Source organism: Amphiprion ocellaris, chromosome 11 (assembly GCF_022539595.1).
Source record: "Amphiprion ocellaris isolate individual 3 ecotype Okinawa chromosome 11, ASM2253959v1, whole genome shotgun sequence".
Classification (NCBI taxonomy): Eukaryota; Metazoa; Chordata; class Actinopteri; family Pomacentridae; genus Amphiprion; species Amphiprion ocellaris.
Window position 1 is genome coordinate 4,172,689 of NC_072776.1, and position 12,640 is coordinate 4,185,328.

The following is a 12,640-nucleotide window of genomic DNA, read 5'->3' on the forward strand; positions in this document are numbered from 1 at the left end:
GCAGTAGAGAGAGCTGGGAACGTGTCCTTGCCTCTTTTATTAATGATATGAGAATCATCCAGTACGTCCTTATTCCAGAGACTACCTTCATTCCTTCAATTATGTCACAGGAGCTAAATTTAGTTGTATTTTGTTGTGTAAAATTGCGAGTAAAGCTTGTGTAATGGTTCTTGGTCTTGTGGGAACAGAAGTAAGAACAGAAGGACAGAAGATACAGCATGAGTTGAAAGGGACAGATGCAGGTTGTTCTGAAAACACCTGATTCCTGTAGTTTTGACACCAGCTTGGCATCCTAAATTAACTACTTTAAACAGGTAGCACCCAGTTGTCATAGTTGTAGATATACTTGTAGTTTTTGTTATTTCTGATGTCCATTAGAAATAAACTTGATAAATCTGCTTGAAAAAGGTGCTGATTAAATCTCCAGAACTTTCCTGCATATCAGGATGTTTTTAAGTTTACTTAGAGAATACAATGATGGCTGTTTGAAGCGGTTTAAACCTATCTAATTCTGCATACTTTGGTGGTTTACACAATGGTTTATCCTTTTCACCTGTCAATGGTGTTTGAAATGTGTCAAAATCACCGTTATGTCGTTAAAAAACAACTCGTCTGTGTCTCTCTGATGTTCTCTCTGGGTCTCATTATGTCCCTCAGTTTGTTGATATTTCTCCTAGAAGACTGGCTAACACACCGATAGATGTAAAGAGGTCAAGCATCTATCAGATCATCTCCTCGCCTCGGCCAGAAGTAGGTTGCTATGACGCCACTGATGCGTTACCATGGTAAACAATCCCTGTGTTGTCAAGGAGGAGTGTTGAGTTTCTGACCGAGGACTTAAACCGGGCTGCTGAATGTTGTTGACAAAGACAGATGGTATTTTAGTTCCACCTGCGGTCAGTGGAGAGCAGTAAGAAATTTAAACATCAACTTTAATCACATTACACTGAGAGTCATTTAATTAATTAATCAAATGATGGAAAATTAACAGGCAGCAATTCTGATAAGTTAAAATCTCAGGTTCTAGCGTCTCCGATGGGAAATAACTCAACGCTTTCATATTTTAGATGACTGTAAACTGAATATTTTGGGGACTTTGCATTGTTGGTCAGACAAAACAAGCCATCTGAAGATGTCACCTGACATTTAATAGACCAAACAATAAATCAATAATGAAAATAATCATTACTTTCAGCCAGGGGTGGACGGGGACAGAAATCCAACCCTGGATGCATCCATTGGGACTGGGGGAGTGTGGGTTGATTACATGCGTACACTGGCAGGCTCTCATGCACACACAGACAAGGCTGAGAAAACTTTATAGATTTTTCAACCGTCCACCAGTCGACTGATGTGACGGTCTACTGGGATTTGTATCGTCCTGCGTGCCCACCGCTATGTTTAGTTGGATTCTTTTCTTGGTAACATTCTACTTCCACTGTACAAATTTGGGAAAAACAAATACAACAATCAGGATAACGGCTTTCCAAAAACTTCACCAGGACACACTGAAATACTTTGAAATTCAAAATTTTAATCCTAGAGTGTTAATCTAGGACAGAAGACTTTTTTACTTTTGTGACATTTTTGTTGAAATTGAGGGTCAGTGAGGTTACCATATATGGTTCCTTGCTGGTTAGTGGTAAGTAAAAAAAAAAAAAGCATTACAAGAAATGTATATATCATCACAGTTTCGTCAACTAACCATGGTTAGTTTTGATGTTTCGACCACAAATATGGAAAAGAACCGATCCACGAGTCTGTTTTTATCCAACTTGGGAGAAAAGAGAAAGTTTGATCCATTCCAGGCCTTTGCTGATTGGTCAGATGCCACAATGTCGTGTTATGTAACGTAGAGTGATCTTCGCTGATTGGCTGGATGGCAACCACATGCTTCTCGACCTCACTGAAAGGCGGAGCAATGCCATACTTAACCAAATAAGATGATTTGCCCGATGAAGGGCTACTGGAAATAATCTGACAGGCTCACTAAATGCTAAAAGGTGCTAGCAATGCAGAAACTTGATTTATCTCTGCAGAGTGAGCATCCACAACTGCACTCAGTGGTGCTTTGAGCTGGGCTGTACCGTCGCTTCACAGCTAGCAGATCCCAAAGAATTTACTAGGTCCCAAGATTCACGTCCTGGCCTGGGATCTTTCTGTGTGGAGTTTGCATGTTCTTCCTGTGTTTTCACCGGGTTCTCCAGCTTCTTCCCACAGTCCAAAAACATGCTGAGGTTAGTTGGTGATTCTAAATTGAGCTGTCCAGGGTGAACCTTCCCTTCACCCTAAAGCCTGGGTTATGCGTTTCACACGAACGTGATGCGCAGAAATGAAACGATTGGAAATCCACTCGAGAGACCGTGTGTGGCTTTATACTCCTTGTGGCGTCTGCTCCCAAACTGCAGGGGGCAGTGTATCGCAAACACACATCTACCACAGTACTAAACTAGAGTAGAAGAAGAAAGGAAAGAAGTTTGCCATCGTTTAAACCACTTACAACATGGCATTTTACCAAATAGTTGCATTTCAACAGTTAGTTTTAAGTTGACGCCATGAATTGTTCATAACCCGGTTACCACGGTGATCTCTGCGTCATAAATGGCATACATGTCTGGATTTCTGAACTTCTGCTGCGAGGAGCTCTTGTTCTTCTGTCGGTTTTCTGCGCGTGTCCGTTCGCTCTGATAGAAAAATTTGGAGGTGCACGGCGTGGAAATTTTCCACTTGAGAAGGGCTGTGTGAGACGGCGTGGCTGGTAAAAGGACGTAATTCATCTGCACCAAGCTTCAGTCAGATGGGATAGACTCCAGGCTCTCATGACCCTACAGAGGATTAAGCGGTGTATAGATAATGGATAAGTTATGGTGCTTTGAGATAATTGCTAATCTCAGCATGCTAACAGGGTCATGGTGCCAAAGGAAACATGCTGATGTTCAACTGTGAAAATGTTCACCACCTTGGGTTAGCATGCTAGCTGGCTAGCATTTGTGAAACACAAAATGCGGATGAGGGTTTTGGGAATGTTGCTGCGGTCCAAAGTGTTTAACGAACAAATTCGATTTTTGACCAGAGGATGGTGTTAGTTGAGAAGCTAATGGCTAATTCATGCTTCCTACATCTGCACAGGTCAGTGAAGGTTGGCAAGGGTTAGAAAGTCTGGACCTCACTGCAGACGTCCATAGGAAGCCCAAAAATTATTTTTGTGACCACACAGACTTTCATTCTGCAACAACGCCAACTGCACATGCAACAGGAAAACAAACGGTGCTTCAAACAAACGCATGCAATGTGGAGAGACTGTGAGGAGATTCTAAGTCATCCACACCTTTATAATTCATCACTAAAAGCGCTGGAAATGAAGTAGTTGCTGCCAGAGGTGCTTTGAATCGTACATGCTTTCCATCGATGATGCCCAAAGATAGTGTGAAGTTCTAAATTATCTGCAAATCCTGTGCTGTGTTCACCCGCTGTGCTTGGCCCACCTCACAAATGATCCTCGACCAGGTGCTGCAGCAAAATCAACCGTCTGCAAACCTGCTGCAGTATGAACAGAACTGTGTGTGCATCTGCTGTTCAAAGTCTGCTTTGGTGATGTGGAAAACATGAATTGTCCTTAAGGGATCAATGAAGTTACTATTCATCCTGAGGGGAACATGAAAGTCTGAGCTGAATTTTATGGCAACCCATAACATATTTGGCAGAGGAAAGTCAGGAGATAAATCTTCTGTAATTCATTTCATGCCAGTTGTTGAGATTTTTCAATGTGGACCAAAGCAGTAGACTGTGCAATAGCGGCATCCCAACGGGATGCCTGTGGCTCAGTGGGAGCTACAGCAGAACATCCACTGATCGCATATTTGGTGGTTCAATCCCCAGCTCCTCCTGCCCAAATACTGAAGTGTCCTTGTTGTTATCAGTTTGTGTGTGAATGAGGATAAAAAGACAGTGTTTACAGCTCTTTAAACCCTTCTGATGTGGAGTACAGTAACTCTCTGGCATACAGATAAACTGACAGTGACATCAAAAACACCAGCAGTGATGTTTGAGTTGCATTAAAAATAACAGCCAAGGGTTTGATCTGTGTATTAATTGGGTGGGCGAAGCCTGAATGTGAGCTGCTGCACAATAAAGTTTGTACCTGACAAACTAATAAAGCCTCCAGGCTGAATATGAAAGAGAGAGGGAGTGAAGCAGGCTGGTTCCTCTCATCCAGTCGCTATGGAGACGCACACTGACTTTACGGACACATCAGTTAATATTTAACACTGAGCTGCACACACACACACACACACACACACACACACACATATAAAAGGCCATAAAGCAGTTTATAGAGGTGTCCTCCTCAGGCTGAACACTCTTCTGTTAAAAGAGACAAACTGGAGGGCAACAGAAATGAAATAGTTCAGTCTGTCGTATTTGGATCTCGTGGATAAAGTTTGTATTTTGCAAGAGAAAAGCCATTTGTTTAGTTAGAAAATTAAATCACCTCAGTCATTCTTCAAGATAAATTACATCCAATCCATTCCAATTTCTCTATTTTTGGTGGTTTTGTCATCAGATTTTGGACTGTTGAGGAGATTAAACAACTGGAGACATTAAGGATTTTAGGACATTGTGATGATCCTTTTTACAGATATAACTATTAACAAAATAATCTGAGGATTGACAGATGACACAAACCATCAGTTAAATAATGAGAAACAGTCATACTGCTATTAATATACGAGTACCGGTGCATTGTGTCTCAAAATAACCATATTTGTTCAGCTCTGACACTAAGAATTATCAATATAAGACTTTTTTTTAAATCTCTCTCCACTGTTTTTAATTAGCAACAAGCAAAGGAAAATACTGTGCACGGGTCAGTGCTGAACTTAATTTCAAAACTTCACAGCTTTGAATTTTTAGTTTTTGCAGCAAGTTGCTGGTGAAGCAAAGAGTCAACAACTGTCAACCGAAGTGTTGGATTCTTTACTTCATATATCACACCACTCTCTGTTTGCATCATTTTTCTCTCATTATTATCTTATTTTTCTGTCGCATATTTTCCCTTAGTGAGCTGAACAATTAATTGATATATGGCCATTTCCAAATTGCAGAAGTCTGTTTTTTTGCTGAAGGTAAAATGAGGCATAAAATACTCATTTCTATTGAGGCCTCTACACACTGTACAAATTTTGGCCGTCCCAGACGAAAGAACTAGTTGAGCAGGCGACCCATGAATAGGGGATGAAGTCCCGTTGAAGTGGCCTGGATTTGGCTACCACTCATGGCCCTTTATTTTTTTTGCATTGGTGGTTCAGCAGTAGAATTCTCATCTGCCACGCAGGTGAGAATTGCCAGCCAATGCACTCACGGTTGGAAACAGCTCCCTAGCGGTCTAGTGCTTAGGATTTGGCGCTCTCACCGCTGTGGCCTGGGTTTGATTCACAGTCAAGGAATATTTCTTTGGGGCAGTGGTGACGCAATGGTTGAGTTTCTGGGCACCTTTCTGCCAAATAATTTGCTAGTGCAATAGTGCAATAACTCTAACTGCTGGCTTATCTGAAAACCCAATAAAAAAAAAGTTTCTGGGCTACTGGTCAGAAGGTCAGAGGATCAAACCCCGATGTGGCTACTGACCTTGACCAGGGACCTTGACCAGGGGTGTTGTACCATGGCTGACCCTGTGCTCTGACCCCAATTGGGATATGCGACAACAACATTTCACAGCGCTTTAATAATGTATTTGTGACAAATCTTCGAGTTCGACTCACGGCCATTTGCTGCAGGTCTTTCCATTATTCTTCTCCCCATGTTTCCTGTTTCTCTCTCCACTGTCTACTATAATAAAGGCTAGAAAAGACCCCCAAAAAATCTTTAAAAACATGCCACGCACAGCTCATTTTGACGTATGACACCTGACAGTATGATCCGACCGGCCTCAAACACCTCCTAGTTTCACGCCGTTGCTGTGAACAGCTCTGTAAATGAGCAGCAACCTGACATGGGATTGACAAGACAATTGATCTGGGAGGAGTCGTGACGGCACCTGGCGGCCCAGACCGGCTCAGTTCGGTCTTCTCCGTGAGCTCCGCCGCCGCCGGCCTGTCAGTCTGTTGTGCTGTTAAACAACTGCAGTCAATCCATCCCGCCGTCTGACTGCATGTATGGAAGCAGACTCTATACAGCGTCAATGCTCGCCTTTTGTCACTCTGACTGCCATTCACTTCCCGTGCAGCATTCTGCAGCTGCTTTGCCCGGCAAACGGCACAGAACAACGCTCTGGAAGCAGGAAGTGTCTGCTCTCCGCTCGCCATTGTGCGGCTGAATGTTCGGACCTGGAGGTTAAGAAGCGGCAGTGGTGTCGACTGCCCGCTCAGTGACGCGACGATTCAAACAACAAAGCGCTTTTCACGCTGACCCCTGGCTGGAAAATAGGCTTAATGTCGGCGCGGCGGCGGAGTGGCCGACTGTGTTTACCTTTCACACACACACACACACACACACACACACACACACACACACACACACACACACACACACACACACACACACACACACACACACACACACACACACACACACTCCTCCACCGCCGCAGCGTGTAAAGTCACAAAAGCCGTCACAGTTTGACATGCAGTGTGACCACTCGAGGTGACACGCGACCTGCGAGCCATTCATGTGTGCGAGGCCGAAGACAAACACTTGAAGAAGTTGTGACTTTGCTGCAGGGCCTCGTGGGTAATCTGCTTTGACTGACAGACAGGCGGACGGACGGACAGGTGACCAGCGATAACGTGTCAGACCGATGCCATGGTGACAGGTAGCGTGAGCCACCTCTGACCTCCTCATTAGCCTCTAACGTCTCTGTTGGTCCAACAGAGAAGTACTGAAAATGTAAAGTGTGTTTGTGTGAGTTAAATCCATACATGCAGCTCTCCAACGTTTCTATTGTGGCCTAAGTGTCAGCAAGGCACCGCCCACTACAGAGCACCTGGGAAATCAGCGTCTGGGAACATCCAGAACTTTACTAGAAAGTCTTGACCAACTTAATTTTATACATGAAATATGTTAAATACGGAGAAATCCTGCAGACAACGCTGAGGGTTAACTCGCTTTCTGCTCTGACATTCGTAGGGTTGCTGTTGGTGAACGTGCTAGCATGCAGCTTCCTATTTACACCCATCTGTATCACCGTCGATGAAGACAAATCGACAAACATGGATCACAGCTCACTGAAAATTATGCTAAATAATACCATATGCTTATTTGCTAACTAGCACAAACCACTATCGAGCCATGTTCGTTTCCACCTGATGAATTTAAATCCAATATTTACTCCCTTTCTTAAAAAAAAATCTTTCTTTTAGCCAGTAAATGCTTCACTTTCTTCACAATTCCTTTTTGCTATTCGCCTGTTAGTCTTTTTCGCTCCAGGAAACAATAGCAACCTCCAAGTAGCAAACTACCACATTGAAAATTTGAAGTTTTGCAAAAAATTTGGATCATGCAGTGAGGCAGCCTTGCTAGTTTTAATTTTAATGACAGTGCTCGTATCCCACCGCTAATTTGAGGGAACACCAAAGCCATTTAGCTCCGTCCACAACAACTGATTGGTTTAAAGAAATGCAAACAAGCCAAAGTAGTTTTTGTTGAACCAGCTACAGCAGAATTATGGTGTGGTGCAAGAGAGACATGCTAGTCTCTAATGGATTAACTAGAGCTTTTTCTCAATAACCAATAAATGAGAGCATTAAGATGAAATAAAATAAAGTTTCCAAAAACCAAAACAGTAAGATGAAAGAAGCTTTATAACGGTGTAGGCTGGTTCTGCTGTGTATATTTTGTAACGTTTAAAGTGTCTGCAGGGCATTTTTGTGAACTAAAAATTAACTTGATACACGCACGTGTTCATGCAGACAGTATTTCAGCTAATCTGTCTTGCAGACAACAGAGTTCAGTTGCTGACAGCATATTATTGAGCACTGCTGAATGTGTGTGTATAATCTGTGTGTCTTTCTTCCTGTGGATTAGCAGATTATCTTTTCTGTCTGATGTAACTGTGACTCACATCATTAAACTGATGAACAGGCTGATAGACAACAATGAAATTTTAATCTGAGCAGCCAGTTATTCTTCTTAGATGTACCATCAGACAAATGGAAGCACCTGTAGACACAGAGCGTTCTACACACAATGTTTGAAAAATGATCGAAAGAGGTCTCACGCTCTTATTATGCCAAATCATTCGAGGCACTGTAGCAAAGAATAAATTCCAGGAGGTGATGTATGGAGAGATGACCACTAGTAAGAGCGACACACACAAGAAAAACAGTAGGGTCAATCTATAACTGAGGGAGTAAAGATAAAATAAGATAAACCTTAATTCATCCAACAGCGGGGTAATCTGCAGCAAAGGGGATTAGGCAAACATGTAGAAACATGTAAAATAATTAACGAGAAATGTACATATGTACTGTTTATATTGTACATATTCTTCCATATGTAGATATTCAGATATTGCAGATTAATTTAAAAGTGGAAAATAATGATATTTCACAGGGTTACTCACAGATACTTGTACATATAGGAAAAAAATAGATTTTACAGTCTTTAAATTTCTAAAATATTTATAATGCACAGGTTTGAATGCACTGATGTTGCACCAGAGTGAAACATGACAGTTGTTTTATGTGTAAAACTGATCCTGAATATCTATCTGATGGAATACAGACACATTCATCACTCATTTGTAACTGCTGGATTGTGATATAAATGTAAATAAATGTAAAAACATAGAAGATCAGGTCAAACAGTAAGCATACAGAACAAAATCGATTGTTTTTATCCTGCATTTGGTGTCAGTCAGCAACATCTCATGATGCCCCGACAAGAAGACAAGACTTTTTAAAATTCTTTTTTTAGTACTTTCTCTCCTTCAGCCTTTAACAAATGGGCTAAAAGACAGAAAACCCGTCCGTCCTCTTGATGCAGCTCAGTAACAGTTCCCAGTTGTTTTTCCTTTTGTTTTTCAGGATTCTCAGACTACGTGTTGTTCCCAGTGGTTGTTCCCTGACAACTCCTTTCAAACAGCTCAGGGAAGACGGCAAGTTATGATTGGTGAGTGACCAACGTGTACTCTGTCCTGTTCATTCTCCAGCTAGAATTTCTGATTTTATAATTCCCTTCTCCAACAGTCTTATCAGGCAACAACACTGTATGTTCTGAATCAGGTAAAACAGTTGAGGATCCTAAAATTTGCTTGTGTTTCACTTCCTGTCGCTGTTGAAGCAGTAAACAATCTTTCACAGGATTTGGTTCCAAGTACTTGAAATTAACTTTTGACTTTACTTTTGTTTACTTTTGAGGAGATAATCATAATTTTTGTTGCAACCACCGATCATATTAACTATAACCTGAATAAAAATGGCATTTAATGTGAAATACAGTCTGTGAAACACGTGTTACAGTTACTATCATCAATCCAGTGGACAGATGCTAACGGTGCTGGTGCTAATAATAACGGTATTACTCAGCAGTGTGAGTGTTTAATCATCTTATAGTATGACGCTCACAGAAGCACTGAGTCATGTTTCCAGAGTCTCAGCTCTTATGTAACACAAAGTGCTCATCTCACTATCAGCCTGGATCTTCCTAGACTCAATGTGGGGACGAGGTGGCTCTAAACTGGGCCCAAACTGAGGTCGGTTCCTCCAAATGACAAAAAATACAAACTCCCAGTGACTAAATGAAATCTCACTATGAAGACAGTTTAAGATGGATTTGACTAAAAAACAAACATAGCATTTAAATTACATTCATTAGTCCTAAGCTTTTTCCAAAGGTATTTTGCAACATCTGACCGTTCATCGTTCAACATTTTGACAGGATGACACAGGAATCAAACCATTGACACTCTGTAGGTAATAGCTGGACTGCTCTGCCTTCTAAGACACAGCCACTCCTCAAATCAACATTACCTTGCAGAGAAAAGACTCACTGGTTATATTACAGATCAACTGTTGGACTTTAAAGTACGTTCAACAGAAGTAAAATTGACGGTTCTCTACAAAGAAAAAGCATGGACAGGAATAGTTCCAACCTCTAGGAACATTAAAAGATCCAGAAGTCCTATTTCCATTAGATGGATGGATGGATGGATGGATGGATGGATGGATGAATCAGTGGATGGATGGATGGTTGGACAGATAGATGGACGGACGGACAGACGGACGGACGGATCCATACATGGATGGATGGATGGATGGATAGATGGATAGATAGATAGATGGATGGATAGATAAATGAATGGGTGGATGGATGGATGGATGGATGGATGGATGGATGGATGGATAGATGGATGGATAGATAAATGAATGGGTGGATAGATGGATGGATGGATGGATGGATGGATGGATAGATGGATGGATAGATAAATGAATGGATGGATGGATGGATGGATGGATAGATGGATGGATAGACATAGATAGATAGATAGATTGACTATAGATAGATAGACAGATTAAATCTTTATTGATCCCGCAGTGGGGGGAAATTTTCGGTTCTACAGCAGCAGATAAAGGCGGTTTATCCAGGTTTCTAGTTTGTGCGATCTGTGTGTTACCTGTGAGCAGCTCCTTCAGGGTGTTGTACCAGGTGTGTGTGTGCTCGGCGGAGGCGTTGTGGAGGTGTAATGTGTCCTCCTCCAGCCTCCTTCCTCTCCTCCTGCCGTAGAAGAGCGTCACCCCCAGCACCGGTCCGCCCGACTGCTGGCCCGCCGCTCGCCGCCGCTTCACCTTCACCGCAAACACGTCCTGCAGCAGAATCACACCTGTCTGCAGCACGGACGCCTCACCTGGACACAGAAAGGAAGAGAAAACACACAAGATACAAGTATGTTTGACAGCTTTGGAGTTCAAAGGTGGTTTAATTTTTAATTTGAAGGAGTTATGCTAGCAGTTTCCACCTGATTTCAGTCTTTATGCTAAGTCAAGTCAACTTTATTGATATAGCACATTTAAAAAACAACCAAGTTTGACAAAAGTGTTTTACAGTACAAAATAGAAAACAAGACATAATCTGTGAGGATTATGCCACATATGAAGGTGTCAACCCTCAACTACCATTAAAAGCCAGAGAGTACATGTGTGTCTTCAGTAGGGGCTTGAAGGTATCAAGAGACGGAGCGGTTCTAATTTGAACATGTAAGAGGTTCCACAGACTGGGTGATTCCACAGAAAAGGCTTCATTAACCATCCTGTTGTCTTCATTTACAGGCACCAAAAAATATTGTTTCCTTGTCTAAAAAAAAAAAAATCCAAAAATTCAGCAAAAAATTCCACAAATTTATGAAAATTTGCAAAACCTTCACAAAGAAAATTCCAACAATTCCTTGAAAGTTTCCCTTCAAAGTCCCTAAATTTGGCAAGAAAATTTATGTAAATATTTTCAAAAAATGAGTAAAAATCTTCCAGAAAAATCCTAAAAATACCTAAAGTGATTACATATATATCAGTAAAACTTCTAATGTTTTCTTTAAGAACATTCACATAAAAATCAACCAAAATCCAGCAAATTTCGATGGCTTTTGGTTGATTTTTATGTGAATGTTCTTAAAGAAACATTTTTAACATTTTTTTTTCCACCAAAAAATGTTCAAAGATTTCCCAAAAATGTTGAAAATGTGGACATCAGAAGTTTCACTGTGAAAATATTTTTTTTTTTCCACATTTTCAAACTTTAAAACAGGTCAGTTTTGACCTGCAGCACGACACGAGGGTTAAAGGCTTCAATTATCAATTTTGTTCAAAAAAGAAGCGAATTATGTAGCTTTCTAAAGTATGTTCATATATTTTGTCCACCCTGCCCTTGTCAATCAGTAGAATATTGGTTACATAACTCCGTTCACCGTGTTCGCTAATCACTAATCCATTGATCAGCTGAGGGGACAGCAGCAGCACCTATCAATCAATCAGGGTTAGTTCTGAAACATGATTGGTCCTCTTCAGATTAATCACCCAATCCTCTGAGGATAATGTCAGCAGAGCTCAGACCGTCCACACACACACACACACACACACACACACACACACACACACACACACACACACACACGTATGCTTTATCCATATTATTTTTGTTATTAACTGAGCGGTCAGTTATCACTCTTTTTACTACAAATTTTGCCATAAACCCTGACATTTAGATATTTGTCTGTCTTTTGTGTGTCTCTCATCATTTTGTGTCTTTACCACAAATGTTTATAAAACTGTAACTGTGAATAATTCCTACTTTATAAAGAAAATTGTAATAGTCTGAAGACATTTTAAAGTAATTCTGGAGCCATTTTTAGTCTTTTTTTTGACCTTCTCAGCCATACTAGACCATTAACTCATTTAGGACAGATTTTGCACAGTTAAGGAGGATTTTTTGAGCAGGTTGTTGACAAATTTGAGTCATTTCTTGTCATTTTGCACATACTTCGGGTCACAAATTTTGACAACATTTAGAGAACACACTTATTTTATGAGGTCAAATTTTGATCCATTTTGGAGGTATTTTTATTGTTTTTAGTCATTTTTGAACCCTTCTGAGCCATCCTAGATGTTTAAGTCATTGTGGACAGATTGTGAACAGAAAAAGAGGATTTTCT

The 12,640-nt window shown here is 41.0% G+C and overlaps 1 protein-coding gene across 1 annotated transcript in view; it reads right to left on the minus strand.

The window, feature by feature from the left end:
• The window catches only part of cerkl (ceramide kinase-like), a 54,132-nt gene that overhangs the window by 32,272 nt on the left and 9,220 nt on the right, over positions 1–12,640 (minus strand). Inside the window, exon 3 of the mRNA XM_023296107.3 lies at positions 10,613–10,843. Coding sequence (XP_023151875.2) covers positions 10,613–10,843 — 231 coding nt within the window. The remainder of the gene's footprint in view (positions 1–10,612; positions 10,844–12,640) is intronic.